The 20,164-nt window shown below is 40.7% G+C and overlaps 3 protein-coding genes across 6 annotated transcripts in view; 2 read left to right on the forward strand and 1 right to left on the reverse strand.

The window, feature by feature from the left end:
* Window positions 1-507: 507 nt before the first annotated feature.
* Window positions 508-3,264, reverse strand: LOC113027098 (cytochrome b-c1 complex subunit Rieske, mitochondrial-like). Its single transcript, XM_026176582.1, has 2 exons — window positions 3,072-3,264; window positions 508-1,226 (listed from the first exon to the last, which is right to left on the reverse strand). The coding sequence occupies exons 1-2, from the start codon at window positions 3,181-3,183 to the stop codon at window positions 616-618; spliced, it is 723 nt and encodes a 240-aa protein (XP_026032367.1). The 5' UTR covers window positions 3,184-3,264; the 3' UTR covers window positions 508-615.
* A 75-nt stretch (window positions 3,265-3,339) lies between these two features.
* Window positions 3,340-7,047, forward strand: rxylt1 (ribitol xylosyltransferase 1). The gene is made up of 6 exons (XM_026176581.1): window positions 3,340-3,727; window positions 3,844-4,026; window positions 4,191-4,293; window positions 4,411-4,725; window positions 4,827-4,997; window positions 6,107-7,047. Exons 1-6 carry the CDS (start codon window positions 3,580-3,582, stop codon window positions 6,507-6,509), a joined length of 1,323 nt encoding a protein of 440 aa, XP_026032366.1. The 5' UTR covers window positions 3,340-3,579; the 3' UTR covers window positions 6,510-7,047.
* Window positions 7,048-7,625: 578 nt separating this feature from the next.
* srgap1a (SLIT-ROBO Rho GTPase activating protein 1a) overlaps window positions 7,626-20,164 on the forward strand; it is a 78,415-nt gene continuing 65,876 nt past the window's right edge. The window contains exon 1 of one of the 4 annotated variants that reach the window (XM_026176588.1): window positions 7,626-8,396. In XM_026176588.1, coding sequence (XP_026032373.1) covers window positions 8,333-8,396 — 64 coding nt within the window. In that variant the 5' untranslated portion in view covers window positions 7,626-8,332. The remainder of the gene's footprint in view (window positions 8,397-20,164) is intronic. The other 3 variants (XM_026176587.1, XM_026176586.1, XM_026176585.1) reach the window with 3 other exon arrangements.

Below are 20,164 nucleotides of genomic sequence, written 5' to 3' on the forward strand. Positions count from 1 at the left end.
AAAAAAGATGTCCATTTAACGTCCATTTTATTGTGATTCTGCTCTGTTTTATAGACATATCTTCTCCATTAACCCTTTATCAGCGTGAATGAAGAATCGCCTTTAAGAAAGTCTCTCCAGACATCGTTAATAAGAGATTTGGCTGTCAGATAATTAAATGTATGTACAGGTTAAAATTCACACTAATGAATCAAGTTATTTTTTAAGCATATGTATTTTTAAATATAGTTTTATGCACCTGTTGTGGGTGTTTTGGTTCTGTATTTTACATGGTTTCATTCCTGCTTTAGTCATTTCTGATAAAAACTTTCTTCTGGTCTATTTGTCTTTGCTTTTCTACTGTTGTGTCACTGGCCCAATAATAAAGTGGTGAAAAATTGTTTGTGTAAGTAGATTAAGTTCTTTTTAAGATTCAGTATTAATGTGTAATTGATTTATGATATCAACATAATGAACTGAAAAAATAACCCAGTTAAAATTGAAAATAATTTTTCATGATTTCAATAATAGAGTTGGATATAATATTCTTTATTAGTAAATACACAACCCCAATTCTCTCAGGGAGCCATCAGAAAATACATATTAAAGAGAGGAACCGAGGCAAAGCTCCTGTATTTATCCCACCACCACCGTTTCATCATCTGGGAATTCATAGTAGGGAACCTCTAGGTTAAGGGGAGCGGGTCCCTTCCGGATTCTTCCTGAAGCATCATAGTGAGAGCCATGGCAGGGACAGTAGTAGCCTCCGTACTCTCCGGCATTAGCAATGGGCACACAACCCAGATGGGTGCACACACCAAGAACGATGACCCACTTGGGGTTGGTCACTCTATCCTTGTCATGCTCGGGATCACGCAGCTCTGAAAGATTCACTGCCTGCTCTGTGGCGATTTCCTTCTCTGTACGGTGACGGACAAACAAGGGTTTTCCTCTCCACTTGAAGGTCATGTTTTTGCCTTCTGGGATATCGCTCAGCTTGACCTCTATCTTGGATAAGGCCAGGACATCAGCAGATGCGCTCATGGAGGAGATGAACTGGGTGACGACTGTCTTGGCTGCATAAACTCCCACCACAGTGGTAGCGCCAGTGAACAAGTAAGAGAATGCCCTTCTTGCCTCACTGCTCTCTTGGGAGGACTTGTTGGGGTCCATAACCTCAGGCCGACGGTAGTCTGAAAAGTCTGGAATCTTGATGTCTGTGTGTGCAAGGCGGACTCCTCCAGGAGCTGAAGCGACAAATACGTTTCAAAGACACAGGCAGGAGATAAATAAACAGATAGTAAACTATACAACATCTCACAAAATAATCATTTTCTGTCAAAAACTCAACTCAGAAAAGTGTTGTTTAATTTGAGGCTTAATTCATATTTGACTGTAATGACAATAACTTCTGGTGCATTCAAATGACCCTAAAAACTGAATGACTTTGGTTTGGCAAAAATAAATCTTTAAATTTCTACTTTTTGAGCTCATGCTGTAAATTCCACACGTCCTAATTTTGCAGCCATTTGGTACTTTGAGACTAACCTACCTACTGTAATTCTTTATATGGTTGTTCTTAAAGATCCCTAAAAGTGAAACCATCCCTTAGTTTTGCCTTCAAAGACTCAGCATGCTGGTGGACTGGCAATGTTGCACTGAGCACTTCTTCATCACTTCAGTCTTACAGTCTGTGTTTTATGCCGTCTCCTTGTGTTCTCCTTTTTTGTAGTGGGTAGTTGTTGCTCACTGAGCCTGGTTCTTCCATTTTCTTAATGTTACATTGAGTTGTTGTTTTTTTTTTTTGCCTAAATGCTTTACATACTGATTGTTGTCTCATGTCTCATTGTTGGGGTTTTCCCTTTAATATTGTAGGGTCTGCTCCTTTCAATATGAATGCATGCAATACATATAAAATGGAAGTGAAATGAAAAAGGAATTTCAAATTAGGTCAACTGATACACAGGTATAAAAAAAAAAGTGGTGACACTAAAAATGTAAGCCTCATGTTCATAATGCACATAATATTCTAAACAATTGTAAATTCTTGAAGCTATGATAACATTCTAGTGAAAATCTGACATGGTGAAAGGCCAAACAGGAAAAAAAAATCAATTAATGTGACTCTCAGACTGTTTAACTCCTCTCTGGAGGGGAGAGGGAGGGGAAACAGGAGGACAAAGGAGGGGGGAACAACTAAGCTGCAGTGCCTCTGCACCTCACTGTACAATACCTTGTGCAATACTTTTTGTAAATAGTCAACAGTGCAATAGACTCAATACTTGAAATGTGCAATTCACTTGTATTTTTATTTTTTATTCCTATTTATTCTATTTATCCCCTTTGTATATTTTATTTATATTTGTCTCTGTATTTATATGTGTGTGTGTATATATATATATATATATAACAGTTCTGTAACTGTAACTTCGGTCGTTGCTGTGCTTTTTTTGGAAGTCGAATTTCCCAGAGGACCCACCCGAGGGATTAATAAAGTTCTATCTTATCTTATCTTATCTTATCTTATCTACAGCTGCTTGAAACATTTATTTAGAATTATATGATAATCTGATAATTATACAACATCAGGTTGTTCGGTCTTTCTAGAATAAATAATAGAAATCTAGGCTGACATCTTCATATTTTGATAAAACAACGAAAATAAACACATTTTGCTACAAAACCGAGGCACCATTGTTCATATTTATCAAATTGGAAACTGTGCAAATATGAGGCTTAAAAAATGTCTTTTATGTAACCACCTCCATGCAAATGGAATTCTTTAAATATATATTATATTTCTTTAGATCCTTCTATTGTCATCTTTCCTTATTCCACTACGCTGTTATTCGGGTCCTATTTGTCAGTCAGGTCAAAGATTGCCCATTACCCTTCCAACGTCCTGCTAGCCATCGCAAGTTGTTTACGATTAGTTTTCAAGAAGCCTCCGAAAATAGGTTTCACATTTTACAGCATTAAGATGTTATAGAATAATTAAGACGCCGGTACTGCGTTTTTTTTTATCCTTTTATCCTCATGCGGCTCATTAGCAACCCCGGCTAACATTAATAACGCTCGTCACTGGGCCTTACCAGCAACAACGGCCACTTCTTTGGCTCCCGGAGACATCAAAGTTTTTAGTGCATGCTTTGTTGTCTGGAGAAACGGGGGAAAAGCCCCGGGACGAGCAGTTATGGACATCATTTTCGCCCAAGATAAGATTTCTCAACCCCACAGTTGGGGACACGACCTTGCGTGTACAATCTCCGGTACGTAACTTGTGTGTATCACTCTAATCTTCTGTACCGGAAACTGTCTCCGAACTCTTTTTAAAGTTCCGCATTAACCTAACTGTCTTTCTTTTTCTCCTCTACAAAAAAAAATCGTTATTAAATATTGTCTGACTTCTTCAACTTAATGTCGGTTTTAACACGTTACGATAATTTGACCCTAAAGCCTACAAACTAAACACAAATGTTTTAGTACAGGCATTTTTCTCCGTCAGCTAAATCCAAGGGTCCTTGTGATGTAAACAAGGGTCCTTGCAACAGAAACGGAGCTACATACACCATGGTAACCTGACAAAAAAAGGGGAGAACAATGAAAATACCAAAAAGAAAGCTGTTCCTTCTCCTTATTTTTGCATATGTAGCGTTTTCACTCTATGCTGCGTATAATGTTTTCTTCAGCACCAAAGTACTATCCCGCGTTCACAGGGTGGTGAAGAAAGAGACGGGAGCACAATCGGGTAATTTCACGGAGCAGGAGGGCCGCCTAAAAACAGGAGCCGATAATTAAAAATTATATTTATTTAATTTCGCGTGGAAAGAAAATTGAATAGATAACGGTGTGTTGGGTTTGTAGGTGGTGTAAGGGATGGCGGTGCTCCATACGTTGCTGATGAGTGGAATCCGTGGGAGGATGAACAGGTGGAGTACAACTCTGCTTTGAACAAAAAGAGAGAGGCCTTCAAACAGTACCTGGGTAAAATTGACAAGAACAAACCCAAAAGATACAAGGTCCAGATATGGGGGAAAGCTGCAATAGGTAGGTCATGATCTAATGTGTCACAGCCTGAAAGGAGGTTTTGATGTCATCTAAAAATGGAAAGAATTTGCTCTGTGGCAAGATATTATGGTTTTACATATATTTTATCTCATACCTGGAGGCCTACAGAATAACTGTCATTCGTCTATCTATTTTCTTTACAGGGCTTTACCTTTGGGAACATGTTTTAGAGGGCCCCCTCAACCCCACTGACAAGGTAGCACAATGGAGAGAGGGGGAGCTGCAGTCAGGGAAGATTGATTTCAGGTAACAGATCAGAGATAGAAAGTTTAAAAGCACAAACATATAGTTTGCACTTGAGCCTTAATTACATATTTACTGAAAAAAATGTGACCCCATCCTAGTAAATCACTCTGTCTCTAGTTTCTACACAGGTCCTGCAGTGGTGCAGGGTCATGTGCCTCTGGACATGAATAGTCTGGTTTTGGTTCTCAATGGCCGCGAAAAGCAAAAAGTCACTTACTCCACACGGTGGCTGGAGCACGTCCAAACTCTGGTTCAGTCCAATACAGTGTCTCACGTTGCTGTGGTTCTGCTGGGCAATGAGCACTGCAACAACAACTGGATCAGCCCACATCTGAAGAGAAATGGTGGCTTTGTGGACCTCCTGTTTGTAGTGTATGATAGCCCCTGGGTCAATGACAAGGATGTCTTTCAGTGGCCTCTTGGTGTTGCTACGTATGTCCTCGCTTATTGTCTAATTTGTGTGTATGTGTCATGTTTCCTCTTTGAATTAGTAACGCTGTCTAATATAATGCCACGATTTTGTCTCTGTACAGATACAGACAGTTTCCAATGATCAGGCCTAATGCCCAGTTAATTACCTCCAACCGGCCATACCTCTGCAATTTCTTAGGAACTGTTTACAAAAATTCTTCCAGAGAAACACTCATGCATATTCTGACACAGTCTGGCCTGGAAAAGGATTGCATCACCACTGGGAGGGAAAAGTAAGTCACTATTTATTACCTGTTTCATTGCCTTATCTGAAAGAATAAAATCTTTTAGTTTTTTTATTGGCTGGATTATTTTTATTTTGGCTGACTGAGCTATAACACAGCTATAACAAGAGGACAAAAAGTTGAGATATTTAGAATAGTATAAAGAACATCTTGCCACTAAGGCCGTCCTAGTGTATCTTTGTGAAACTATTAATGTCTACAGTAAGCTTCATGGTCAAGCGGTTTCAAATTATTAGTCTTGCATAGTGAAATCCAAAACTTATTTAAGTTTTAGGGAACCAAACGACTTTGGTTAAAATTAGACATCACAGAGGCCTAAGCTTTTAATCCACATGTGGGCAAAATATAGGGCAAATCAACTGAATCTGACCAAAATCTCCTTAAAGAAAAAGAAAAATGAATAAGAAAGAGGATTATGCTAAGGAATGTCAAGGAGAATAACTGCAATAAGTCTTCACTGCCATTTAAGTCCATTTCAGTGCAGTGCGGTTCATCAGTAATCTACGCAGTAGCAAAGATCAAACAACTGGCAAGATAAATGCTAATTTAAGGGCTGATAAAGAATTTAATTGTTAATTTTTAATGTTAGCAATATTTATGTTATGATTGATTTATTCAGTGTGTACCCCTACAGATAATTCATCTAAGCCATTCGTCTAAGAAAATCCCATTGCTGGTTTAAATCTTTTAATATCAAGAAAAACTGATGTGCTAAATCATTGAACGCTGCCACATCAACACAAACACTTGTTCCCTGGTTTTACTGTGAACAGCTAAGGCTTTCAGATACATTTTTAAATAAAGAAAGTAAATAATAAAATTAAGCCTTTAAGATAATCAAGCCCTAATTATATAGGCATAGATAATTATGACACGTGCTCAGTTTTCCACTTATATTTAGGTTATGGCAATTTTGTACCAAGAAACACTTCATTTAAGTTTACTTTTCTGACTTGTTTAATAATAAATGGAGCTGAGGTGAGACAGCTTTGAGTTCTAAATGTAAATTACATGGAACAATATTATAGTATATTTCTGTGTTTATAGGGGTAGCTTAAACTGTTGACTGAAATATCTCCCCTTCTTACCTGCCACAGGTGGCTCCCTCAGGAGACAGCAGACAGTCTGAGACGCTATCAGACAGCTCTGGCCCAAAGCGAGCTCACTCTCTGCCCAGTTGGGATCAACACAGAGTCTTACCGCATCTACGAGGCCTGCTCTTATGGCTCCGTGCCCGTGGTGGAAGATGTGATGACACCTGGGAGCTGTGCAGCAGGGCCCAGCTCCCCGCTACGACTCCTAAAAGCTGCAGGGGCGCCCTTCATCTTCATCAGCGACTGGAAGGAGCTCCCAGCCATCTTGCAGAGGGAGAGAGGGATGACACAGGAGCAGAGGGTGGACAGGAGGAGGAGGCTGCTGGAGTGGTATTCCAGCTTTCGTCAGCAGATGAAGGAAAGGTTCACCGAGGTCATCGAAGAGACCTTCTTCAAAAACGGCTGACTGTGGTGCTTCTAAATATCAACGGGGTGGTTGACAGTTAAAACTGATTTTATTTATTTTATGGTTTGTGGAGAAATGTGATGTACTACTGACATAGTGAAAGTGGTGATGTTCTTTTCAATATTCTGGCGCAGGTTATTAAAAAAATAATTTATGTGTGTAGTAAAGTTGTAAAGCTGCCATTACTAGTCAGAAAGGGGCCTCGTGATATTTAAGTATATTCATCATCTAAATGTTTACAACTGTGGAATGTACAGGAATTTAGAGATAGAGGATTATGAACTGCCTTTGCATTTTAAAAAAACAACCCTTAATTTACTTTAAGTATGTTTTATGTGTTTTTAAGTAATTCTTATTGTGATTTTTAGGAAACACTAAATAATATGTGTAGAAGAGATTGCAATGTGTTTGCACCATTTTTAACACCCTGATATCCTTTTGAAATCTTTTCTCTTTGTGAGCTGCTTGCAAATGGATGTGGTTGGGATGAAATGTTTTGCTTTGTGGTAAAAAAAAAAAAAAAAATCAGCTATTTATTTCAGTTCTGTGCTGCATGTGTGTGGGGATTTCTTTTTCTTTTTTTTTTAAAGACAGTGCAGTAAAATAAAATGGAGCATTGTCCTGAACAGAAATGTGAGGTTGTGCTTTCATTGTGCCTGCAGATGGCGCTGTGGACCAGTTAAATGTCAGTGGATGCGATGATCTCCAGTGAAATGTAATGCAGACGCTTTTTTAAGTTGATAAAAAAAATTTATATGTGGGGAAACTTACTTTTCACATAAGCTAATAAACACGAAACATGCCGTAAAACTAAGGAGAAACTTCTGGATGTCTACCAAACTAGTGTATTTGAGATGTATAGGACACAGATCGATATTAGCTAAGAATATATTGATGCGTGGTCATTACCAGGAATTATGGGGTTTCTCGCTGTATTTCAGCTAGAGCTGTGCACAGGTGTGCGGCCACACGTTTAGTCTACCCTGTAGAGCACTCAATGTCTGTAAATAATAAAAAAAAAACCTAAAAATGTCGTTTTATTTTGATTTAGAAAGAAAATATTGAATGAAAAACTAATATAATGTGACGTCTATTTCAAGTTACGTATAAGTAGTTTGTCCCTAATAAGGACAAAAAGCCTTCAGGTTTGGCAGCAGGAGTGTCCGTCAGGGCGCGGATGTCCACTACTGTGGAGATCCCTCCCTCCCTGTCCTTCCTACCTCCAGCTGCTGCGTGCTGCAGTCGGCTTGCCTGCCCTGTCTGCCTTTTCGTCTGCTGGGAGTTGAGTTGTAGGGTCGGGGGTGGGGGGCGAGAAAGCGTTGAGGGAGAGCGAGCATAGGGGGGGGGACGTGTGGATGTGTGGGTCTCAAACTGGAAACCACCACCAAAGCGGCGCAGACTCTTAATCATTCAAGCCGACTTCCAAGCCCTTCGGACATGCTGTTGACACTACTTCTGCCGGAAGGACCCTAAACTTGCGCGATTGTTTTTTCTTCTTCTTCTGTGGTTTCAGCAGCGCTGTCGCGCTGTGCCGACTGCTCGGATAGTTGAGAGGATTCATTGGTTGGAGCAGGATTGCGCATTGGCCCAGCCGTGTATCCGCCGCGTATCCTGAGGGAAGAAGAACAATGAAGCGATAAACATTTCCTCCTTTTTCCAAGTCCTGCTGCAGACTTAAAAAAATCTCGGTGCTTCTTCCCCTGGCTTTCATTTTTCTCGTGTTGTTTGGGATGCGTCGGTAGCTGTAGGATCCCGCTTGTTGACAGTTTTTTTTTCTTTATACAAGAAGTTTACAACAAGTTTCGGACATAGGAAGACGGAAAATGTCCACACCGAGGTTCAAAAAGGATAAAGAAATTATCACGGACTACGAGAGTCAAGTCAAAGGTAAGGGGAGGGTTAAATGTTTCTCTGGGAAATGCGCTTGTAAGAGCTGCTGGGAGAACCGAGAAAGGACTAATTGGGACCAGGCTGGTTCATCACTACCTGCATGAGTCATAGCTAGTGATGGTGGTCACTGGCTATGACTTGTGGTGAGGTGGATTAAGAAAGAAAGTTGGTGTAAATGACCCCCTTTTGGTCAAGTCAAACGAGGACATGTCTTTCCAAGAGGTCCAGCCTTCATATAACTTGGATATCTGTAAAATGACTTGGAGGGCTGCCACAGCTCAATAATATTTGTGCCAGCAGGACAAAGTTAGGGATGTAGTCAGCAAAATAAATCATTAGTCACATTTCAGGAAGGGTTTTTAGTCTTGCATAGTTTTGCATGTGAAAACCACTGAGAACGCTCAATAGACTGACACTGGTTCAAAGAAGCGATCACTATCTTTCACATGGCTTCAGGCCTGTAGCCTTTAAAAATAAATAAAATAAAATCTGTTATTTTAAGGCTGTATGTCCACACATTGTCCTTAACAACCGAGATGCTTGTAATTATTCCCACTTGGCCTGTTGCATTTTTAGTCACGCTTGTGTGTTATAACTACCTGTTACTGTTGAGATTTTTTCTTGAACTCTAGCTGGTGTGGGACTTTTGTCGTTAAGCCATTGTTCCCATAATATCACAGCAAGGTTATGCAACTGGAGAGGTGAGAAAGGACAAGTTCAGGCATCACAGATACACACAAATTAACTTTGAGTGAACTGCTCAGGGGCACTTAAGAAGTAGTGGATGGTTAGTATTCTATGCCAATTTGTTTCCCACTTAATGCCACACACACTTTAAAACTTAAAACTGCTCAGTGACTAGATTAAGGTATGTGATTTAAAGGTGTGCTTCACTGATGTCGCCCCTAACTTATCTTGTCTCCTTCAAGTCCCCCGTTGGCTTATTCCCAGACAGAAAAGGCAGTTGCTGCTCCAGGGTAACCATGGGGATTTGGTCCCCAGCCTACCAGCTCTGTTCCTCAGTGCTATTAATTTGCAGAAATGCCACCTATTCACCTCCCATAGCCAGCCTTAACTGCTGAGAAAAGAGGAGAGGTTAGTGGTGGTTGGTGGGGCTTTAAGAAGGGTATAGAGAAGTGTTGGTTGAGGAATTACAAGATTGCATGAAAGCAAGCTATCATTTGCCAAGGGTTGTTCAGAACCCCATCCCCCTGCACCCCCCTGTAAGGATGACTAAGGGCTTTCAGCCAGTAATAGAAGATGATGCACAGTCATAAACGATGTCAAACAAGACATGACTTGGCCTCCCAGTTGTCTCGAGGAAGTTGGTGTGTTAATAAAAAGCACCTGATGCTGAGAATAGCTGCTGCTTGACAGCACCAGAAGAGCCTCAGTAAATCAAAGTTTAAGTGTATTGTTTTGTTGAATCTAATTCTGAGGCTAATGCTCTGAAGCTTGTCGTGCATTGTAAATATCCTCTAGGTAGGATATTTTTCTTCGGGGGAGTTAACATCACAGGCGGTGCACAGCTATTTGCATAAAGTACTGTTCTGGTTCTTTTTGCATTGTAAATAACCCGTGGGTATTCCATCTGAGGGATGCATTATTTGTTATCTTTCAAATGTATGTTCCAAAAACGACTGATTGAATTTATCTTTAACTATAATTAACCACAGGTAAACACTGTATTTCTTATCAATACTGTGTCGTCTGTTAAACAGAAAAAGAGGAATCTTTATTAGGTCGGTGTTCGCCTGCAAAGGAAGACTTGTTTTGTTTTTTTTGGGGTGGGGGGGTAGCTGCTGGGCTCATTGGGATATGAGTAAGTAGTACAGGAAGAAAATGCTTTGTAGTGTAGTAGCACGGTTTCTGCATTCAGAAGAGCAGCTCCTGATTCAGCGATTGTAAAGCCTTTTATATGTTAAGGGTGGTAATGAGTGGGGTTTAATCTGCAATGACCGGTGACAGCCAGAGGCAGAATCTGGTGAACAGACATTGATTACTTTAGAAGTAGAACAACAAGCATCCTAAAAAACATCAACAACTGGAGCCAACACTCTGATGTTTTGGCCAATATTCTATCCGTCTCACAGCTTTTAAAAAGTACAGAATTTTCACAATATTTTGACAGAGATCTGGAAGCCAGTTTTGCTGCATCTTACATAAGCACACTGATCTGTAGCCTCAAACCCTCTGCCTTGATTTTGACAGGAGACTTGCATCGTTACACCAACAATTCATGCTGCTTCCTTTTTTTTCCCTGCGACTCATCATTTTCATATTTGTGCTCAGCATGCTTGTGCTTAGTGGGATTGCTATTCAAGTCAGTAAATGTGATGTATTTAAAGTAGCTTTCCACGGTGACTGTCTGAACGCTTTCCTACAAAGTCTTACACTACTGTTCCCTGGCCTGGTTTGTCATTCAGCTAACATTCGTTTCATAAGTCCCGTCCAATAGCCTTTTTTAACCTCCTACGAGAAATGTAAAGCAAGTCATTTTGGCAATTGAAGGCAGTTATCATTTTATTGACAATGCTTTGTTGCATGGGGATTTAATTCTTTATAACTGCTAAGAATTGGCATCTACATCAAGACTCGGCTTGATCTGGGAAAACAAAAACATTAAGGAGATTGGGTTAAGACAGTGGAGTTTGTTTGTGCCTTATAACGTGCATCAGTTGCAGTCAATTAAAGTAATTGTAAACCAGCAAGTGAAAGCTTTGGGTACATTGCAATTCTCTGTGTGCCTCTGTTTCTGTGGACTGGTGGAACGGGGCAACACTGTCTGCAATGTTGTGGGTGAAATGTCGGTTTGATGTCAGGCTCTAGCTTGCTGTTTGTGTCCTGGGGGTTGTGACTCAGATGGCAGAACCCGTTAAAACCTCTGACAGGGGTCCTCTCCTGGATCATTATAAAGGCTGACCCTTGACCTGACTTCACTGCTCTTTGAAATCAGAGCTCTGCCCCTTTGCATACAAAGAGAATGGTCCCTCCATGTTTGTACGCAGGGGGATTAAAGGAAGGAAACTGCTGGGAGGTTGTATGGTGGTAATTACTTTTCAAATAGCTAAGAGTTGTCTTGTGGTTAAAAGTGTGATTAGTTAATTTACTTCACTATCAGCACAAATTACGTCTCTTCAAATGCATGGGGGCGTGCTTGTGGATCATCATGCATTGCATGTGATGTTCATGTGACGTCAGGTTATCATGTGGACGGATTTTTGCTTTAACTCTGCCTGCTACCAAGCTTTAGCATGGAGAACACTGGGAAGTTTTCACAATACTTCAGAAAGTAATCTGTTTAGACAAAATCAGTTTGAAGAGGGATTTCACAAAGAACCCGAAAATAGCCATTAGCCAATTTTACATCCTTGGGTACATAATTTCATGTTTCTGGTATTCCAGTTATTAATGTCAGTATCATAAATATTGAATTTGTAACATTAGAAGTTTGTTACATTTGATCTAGTCGCTGATAGATTGACGGACTGTTTGTTGGTTGTTTCATACTTTGGGTTAATCCAGATAGAGCAGCTGTCTGAGCAGACTCCTATTTCCCAGTGTCACCTTTGCCTCCTCCTTCAGTAAATATTATCAGATGTGAGTTTGAAGGTGTGGATGGCTCTGAAGCCAGCTGTCAGTATAACATGACCCTTTTTGCAACGGTCAGATTTTTTTTTTTTCCCATTAACACCAACCTGTAGTTACACCAACAAGCCTCTAATTTCAGCTCAGCTTTCTTCTACATTGCTTTTTGCCAACAGCCAATCAGTTCACACAAAGAGCCATTTTACTAACAGTATTGCACTTCCCACAACAGTTAAGTTGTAACCAATACCGCGGTGTACATTGGTGGATGTGTGATGCTCCATCTTGGCAGAGTGTTGATGGAGTTTAAAGGCTGCAAGACTAACGTAATTCTAACCCCTCCTGGATCACTTCTCCACAGTATCACACATCCGTTCACACACTTATCATCAATTTTTAACCCCCCCCTCCAAACTTCTATAACTGTGGGTGTTTGTAATGGGCTCACATGCAGTGGTATGGCACTGGGTGTTGTCTTTGTGCATGGGTGTGTGTTTGCATGGCTGGGTGAATTGTTATTGACAGCACCATCTGTGGCCATTCACCCTTTTTGTAGTTTTAATAAACTCTGCTGAGCACAAGCAAAGCTTCACATTCCCTGCTGCTCGTTATTGTCACCACAAAGGCTACCGGGACCTTACTGCAGCCCCCCACGCTGACCATCAACAAGGAAAAAAAAGAGCCAAACCTGCCCCCATTCATGTCACTATATTCCCCAAACCAAACAAACATGTTGCCTGGTGTATTGTCTTCAGATCCAGTTAATTCAGTTTCTTCCCAGAAATGTACCCTACTGCAGTGTGACCGAATAAATTGAAAGTAAAGTTTTGGACTAAATGGTTGGCTTTTGTTCCTCTTTTTTTCTTCTTTCAACTACTATTTTCCTTCTCTCTGGTGATGTTGGCGCAAAAAGAAGAATCCATGTAAGTGCCTAGTAATGAGCTGGATGAGATCCAGTGTGTTGCTGCACTGGATTAGCTAATATGAGGTGCAGGGTATAAATGGAACAAGACCGTGCTTGAAGAAAGTAAAACCGGAATTAAAAGCGAAAGTTTAAAGTAAAAAGGAGGTTTTGTTGGGGATTTGCAGAGATTTTGGTTACTCTCTGGACAACCTTAATTTCTTTGAACCATGGCTGAGGCCCAACAGATGGACAGACAGGAAGGCAGATAGACACAGTTTGACTACCAGGCCATGCTGCTGTCTGCCACCCAGTAGGCCTGGATTAGGGGTAAGAAGATTGGGGGAAGGGAGAGGACAGTATGAGGCCAGGGCAGGAATAAGTGAAGGCGGAGGTCACAGGCTCTGACTTGGGTGACTTGTTTTAAACTGCGTCTGTGTGTTCATCCGATTCATCTGCGGCTCTAAGCCGTTTATGTGGTTAGCGGTGGTGAAAGCTTTTTAAGATGAGTGCAAACATTCTATAAGTGAAGTCTCTCGTTAGTCCTTGTTCTGGGTTCCCTTAAACAATGTGACATCTGCCACTTTGGTTGCTTTTTTTCCGCCTGTGTCAGTGGTTTGGCTGACCATGACCAGGGAAGCTGAAGCTTCTTTGCTGAGGTAGTTTATTCATCAGCCACAAAGAGGGTACTGTACTAAAAAAAAAAACCTCTTTGTGATTGTTTTGGTTGCTAGCAAATTACAGTGGTCAACTGTTTACATCGATAACATCGACTTGTCTGCAAATATTTGTCATTTATTTACTCTCTAAGCTGTAGTAAAGCTTAAAGTGACACACAAACCAGAAATGTAGAAGTGTAAGTTATGCCTTGCTGCTGCAGTCAAAACGGTTCAAAATGTGCAACTTCTATCTTGAAGGCAAACATTTTCCATTTACAGTTTGAATCACACTTTTCTATGTTTGACTACTGCTTGGTGAATAATTTGCAGATGACTCTGCATCTTCCAAGCAAACTAATTTGGCAACTGTGCCAATCTGCTACTAACCAAAACGGTTGCAAGGAGGTTTTCAGTGCAGTAACGCATGCCTCTTGGCAATCAGTTTCACACTAGAGGCTGCCAGCAATCACTTGCCAACCAGTTGCAGAATACACACTTTTCCTTGTGACTGGTGGTTACCAGATGGTCACTGACTGGTCTCAAGAGCTGTGTGGGGGAAAAGTTTCTCCTTTTAAGAAAGAGAAACTGAAAATATTCTACTTTTTTCTGGTCTTTTGCACAAACAGAATGTTTACGTAATATTTTGGCTTAATTAAAGCCTAAACCAAAGTGATAAAAATATACAGTCTATTATTAACAACTGTGCTCACTTCTACTGATCTTGAGCCTTCGTTTGTGCCTTTTTACTTTTCACCTCTGATTGCCTTTAGTTGGCAGCCTTCCCAGCATTCTTGAAATAATGGAATTCAAAACAATCAAATGTATGACAAGACTGACAAATAATATTTTGCTGGCAAGTCGAGCCTTGTTGGTGTTCATCAAATAGTTACCCATATTCCCAGCACCTGACAAAGATGATTACGCTAGTGATTTGGTGTATTGAAGAAATGTATTTTCTTTTATAATTTCCGCTATATGCTCAAGTGAAATATTTGTATTTGAACGTGTGCATACTTAAAGACGTGTAATATCCTTGAACTCAACAATTCAACTTCTTTGCTGGTTTTGCACACCATCTGGAATGTGTTCTTGCATAACACTGTCTTGGTCAGGCAGTCCATGTGTAATCTGGAAGAAAAAAATGCATTCAAATTGTATAACATTTCCCTACTTCTTAAAATTTTTACAAATTAACAGGCTTTGTGATACTTGACAACATGAAATTGCAAAGGTGAAGAAAGCACCTCTTAATAATCTCAAATAAAGAGTTTCTTTGGGTCTGATAAATGCTGGTGCATGAAATGTATTTTGCATCAAGTATGAAACTTTGTTTCCAAGACAATTTCTTACTTCACAATCTGCCATAAACTGTCTTTCCCATCTAGCCTTAACGCTGGTGAACAAGCTTAATGTAGTGATCCTGTGGCTCCTCCTTGCCCCCCCCCCCCCCCCCCCACCCCCCTTTTTTTCTTTGTTCTATTTTGACCTCATGACCTGAGGAAAGAGAGCTTTTAGCCTGCCGCCCTCCTGATCTATAGCCAGAGACCACCCCTTGAGGCACAACTACCATGTTGGGCTGCTGCCCTGAGGAGATTTCGGGGGTGGGGTTATAAAATCTAGTCAGAAAGATGTCAACAAAATGACTAATCTTTTTTGTGTGTGTAGGTCTGATTGACCATAGGTTAAAGACAAGAAGTCACCCATGTCTTTCATCTAAAAATATAATTGAGTACTGCTGTTGCGGACACCACAAAGTCTGTATTAATGTAGGGAGGAACTGGAGAGTTTTCCACGGTCTCAGCTTATCAGCCTTGCAATAAACGATCATTGTGGGTTTGCAGGAGGAGGAGGCACGAACTGAGTGTACAGCAGCCGGGGCTAGTGTTCGAGGAGCCTCAGGCTGGGCTTATGAGCTCTAGTCTGAACTCTGCTCCACCCTCCCTTGGGATGGAAACTGGAGCAAAAACTGTGGTTCCAGCCACAGATATGTGGGGTGCTTGGAGAGGAAAAAAAAAAGCGCCATTTAGGGATAAAGGTCTGTCAGCCATGTTCCTCCCCTCCTCTTGGAGTCCTACTTCCAGCAGTCACATGTGGAGAGAGTCCCACTTAGTCCTCTTTGAGCTGTTGTTATATCCCTTCTCACTCTGTTTCTAAGCCTGAAAGAGAGTTTCTCCCGAGATAACTAGTACTGAACGGTTAAATAAACCTAAGGGAAAAGATAACGCTGTGTATTTATAGTTCTGTTTTATCATTACAATCATCATGGAAAATGTAACTTTTCCTGAAAACTCTCCTTGCTTCTATGCAACACTGTCCAGCTGTTTATTGTGGTTATTATCGAATAGATGAAATGGCCAATATTTGTGCTTGCTTGTGGTTTAAAGTTAGATGAAAGTTAATTGTAGCACGTTTACTACTCCCTCACCGATTTATCCTAAAAGTTCATAATTGATATGTTTGGAGCATGCTTCTTCATGGTATTCTGTTTCCGTCGGTCTGTCCGTTTTGCTGTTTGTCCTCACTGACCCTCGGTTGGAAGCCTTCTCGCCAGGACAGCTTTGCCCTTTAGTCAGCAAACTGCTGACCTTTGATCTTTGACCTGAATTCCAAAATCTAAGCTCTCGCACTTCTGTTCACTTGGTTGGTTGTGTCTTTTGTGTAAATATCATGGCTTGCAGACAGTCAGAAGATTAATGGACGACTTTTAAGTCAAAGTTGTCTTTTTGTGCAACTTAACTGCTCAGTTACTGGCAAGAGACAAACCAGTTCTTACAGCTGAAATTAGTAATCTGTAAAAAAAATTTCATCATATTTTTCCAAGAAAAATAACGTTTAAGATTTAAAATCAGTAACTAAACAAGGAACTCAATTGCCCACTGCTTCTAAAATTAAATGGCAAAAGGCATTTAGATTAACTGGCACTTTAATACATTTTTTTGCAGTTGACAGATTTCAAGATTTGTTGTCTGAATGAAGCTGTGAACTTTTCCTCTTGACCAGTCTACTGCATATAGTCTTACAAATTTTACCCCTAGATTCACTAAATTCAGGGTTAATGTAAATTAGTACAGACAGTTTTGTTTTCTTCTTTTTTGTGGCAGAAACCTTAACAGTGTCCTCATTTACTGTGGTTGAAATGCAGGTAAAATTCCAAAGTACCTTAGAACAGCGATCCCTAACCTTTTTTGCGCCACGGACCGGTTTATGCCCGACAATATGCCCGGCCTTTAAGGTGTCGCGGATAAATACAACAAAATAAAACTAGTACCGGTACCGAAAAAAGGAAGATTTATTCATAACACACGTGAAAAGACCCAGGAAAACCGAGTTAACGATAAAAACGATAACAAAATAACGCTAAAACCGATAAAAACCCTGAAAACCATACATTTCACACCCGAGCCTCAACTCTCGTGGCCCGGTACCAAACGACTCGCGGACCGGTACCGGTCCGAGGCCTGGGGGTTGGGGACCGCTGCCTTAAAAGGTTTGTAAGCCAGTAGAAATTTCTGGTATGAGCTACTAAGCCTTGAGTTAAACTATACTCGAGTCCAATGAAGATATTCAGATCTCATTTCTAATTGTATTAATGTCTGTATGAGAAAAAAAACATAATAAAAAAGATGCAGAACTGCTTTATTTTCTGGTGGATTTTTTTTTGTAGGTTAGGGTGAAGTGCAGCATATTGCAAGAAGTCTCTGCGGAGTCTGACATCCCATTTTATTACAGTTTAATAGGAATGGAGTGAGCTGCGAAGAAAGTTCTGGTTTTTGTTTTTTATGCTTTCTGTTTTGTTTTGGGGTTTGTTTGTTTTTAGATCGGTCTGGTCTCTCCTGATGTGCCCTATTTCTCTCAATCCAAAGTGGAGCATGATACCAACCATCATGAAGAAAATAGTCCACAAAACTTTTTTTCTTAATCTCCTTAATTATAGATGGTGATCTGCTCTTAGGATGACAGAATCTGCCACCAGTATAGCTGGGGAATAAGATTGTTCAGAAAAAAAATTAAAATGTAAACGTGTGTGTGTGTGTGTGTGTGTGTGTGTGTGTGTGTGTATATACACTTGCGCAGTCAGCTTTCCAGCAGGCGCACAAGCACTGTGGACATGCCTCATATATCTTACTTTTTAATCAGGCAGTGTGGAGGAAGCTCTCGTCTACCCTGGGGTCCTGTGATTTGTCCTGGTTAATGATGTGTCAGAGGGACGTGATACATAGTAACCTGGCTGGTTGTGTGGCACATGCACGATGGTGCTATGGTCACTTGCAGAAAAATAGGGTGGCCTTCATGTCCTGAGCCTTCGGGGGGACAGAGAAAGAAATGGCTAGTTTTGCTTGCCTTACAGTAAAAAGACAAAGGGCAGTGAAAACTGATCTGTCTGTTCTTTTATTCTTTCGCCCCCTTTTGTCCTTTGCTGTCACACTCTTAACAGCTGCCCTAAGGTAGACCACATTCTCCGATCTTTCTTGTGCTAATCCAAAAGCCCTGGGTGGATCCTGTTGGGGTTGCCTTCTGCATGCAAAACTGGCATTTGATTTCATCTGTCCGGTCTTGACAAGTTTGTTTTCCACATAGGTACCATGGCAAAGGGTTTAACGAGATATTCTGATGGACATTTATTCTGTTCAAGATGTGTCATCTCAGCCCCTGAGAACAAGACTGAGAGCCTGCTCTCAGTCAAGCGTGGGTACTTTAAAAAACGGAGAGAGGATTGGCAGTTAAAGCCTCCCTGAGGGTAGGTCTGAGGAGATAACAGAACGTAACTCTCTGTCACTTCCTCCATATTGGCTTCCACTATAATTATCTGGAAATGAGGTCTTTGTGAAGCCTCCTCGCTCTTTTGTTTTCGCTCTGTGTGCGTTCACGTTGGAGCTGATAGTGTTAGCCTGTCTTAGCCTCTGGTGCCCTGCGAAGTGTGGGTTGGGACCATTGTGGACTTTTCGTTCTTCACAGATTTGCTTTCACCACCAGATGCCTTGTGAGAAATCAATCCCTGCTGCTCGTGACTGGGACTGTGACAAGGGGAGTGATTGGGCCTCAGGCTACAGTGAGATCGCTCTGTCTGAAACCTGAGTGAGGGCCAAGATAAGGGTGTGATTTGAGCTACAGCAAGTACAGTTGTTTTTTTGTTTTTTTTAAGCTAGGATCAGAGAAAAGACCTAAGTAGAGACCATCTTATGATGGATTTACACCAACTATGACACCACCGAGTTCTCTGACCACACCTATCTTTGAACTCTGCTTTCATTTTGCTGACTACTACACAGAGTCCTTAAGTTTGTCCTCATGGATTGGACGTTGGCTGTCTTTGAACTCAACATTCATTTTGATGTCAAATAGAAGAAAGTGCTCCCTTACTTCCAAATCTGCCACAGCAGATGGAGCCGCATATTAGATTTGACATACATTTCTTCATCGGATGCCCTTCCTGATGCAACCCTCCCATTTATCAGAGTAGGCACCAGCACTAGCATGTTACCACCGGAGGCTAGGTTTGTGTCTCCACCTGGTTGGAAGGCAATATATGAACAACTACACTGCACGACTGTGTCTTGTGCAGTGTTAACAGTTTCCTCTTAGATTTAAATAAATAAAAAAGACACTTGCTAAAGTACTCAAAACCATCATTACTGCTACAGTAGATGCCCATGGGCAGTTTTATTCATGCATGTGGTCTGAGAACTCATTGGTGCTGGGGGTGGTGTAATCCCCTGGATGGTTTGTGACTTGTTTTGTAGGTGTTCACTCAAAATCGGCTTGATTATTAGTGATTATATTCATTTACCAAAATGATCGCAATTGCTGTCCTGAACATCACACAAACACATTTCAATTAAAATCAAAGAATATTCTTGTAATGTTACACCTGAGAGGAAAGCTGTGGCAGCGCTGAATTCACCTTCTGAATACCACGAAGGAATGAGCTGGTGTAACACATTTGCTCATTCCAACTTTTTCTTTCTAATCTTTTCCTTGTCAGGTGATGATCTTCACAATTTAGGATGGGGAATATGTTGGAAATATTTATCTGTGCCTACTTTTAAATATCCTAACTCAGCTCCACTGCAGGAAGCCATCTGAATCAAAGCAGGCTCATTATCATGCCCTCACAGTGCAGTTTAGCCTTACACATTTTTGTTGCATCAGCCTGCGAGTGTTAAAAAAAATCAGATCCTCTAGTATAAAGTATTCTCAGTGTTTTCTTTTTATCTGTCAGTTTGGTTAGCTCAAGCTTGAAGCTTGATGTGGTTCTACTGTTTTTCTCAGTTCTAGGAATGTTTGAATCATTCATGATAAAATGATTATGATTGTAGGCTTCAGATGGAGCTCTGATGATTCATTCACAGCCCTTAAACAGCCTTTAAAAATACATGTGCGCGTATATGGCTGAAAATGAAAAAGTGCATCATATCAGCATAATTATATCGCTTTGATTTTTAGATTATGATTAGATTAAAGTTTGGCTCTTGGCAAAAATTCTGTGGCATTTTACTGTGGCTGCGGGGAAGACCTCCCCCAAAAGTGTTCTGTTGGTGGGAACTGGTTTCAGTATGCGTTTCAACTGGTTTCTTGGTTTTCATTCACTGTCATGATCAGCTGGGTTAATTATAATG

The sequence above is a fragment of the Astatotilapia calliptera genome, chromosome 7, assembly GCF_900246225.1.
Source record: "Astatotilapia calliptera chromosome 7, fAstCal1.2, whole genome shotgun sequence".
NCBI lineage: Eukaryota > Metazoa > Chordata > Actinopteri > Cichliformes > Cichlidae > Astatotilapia > Astatotilapia calliptera.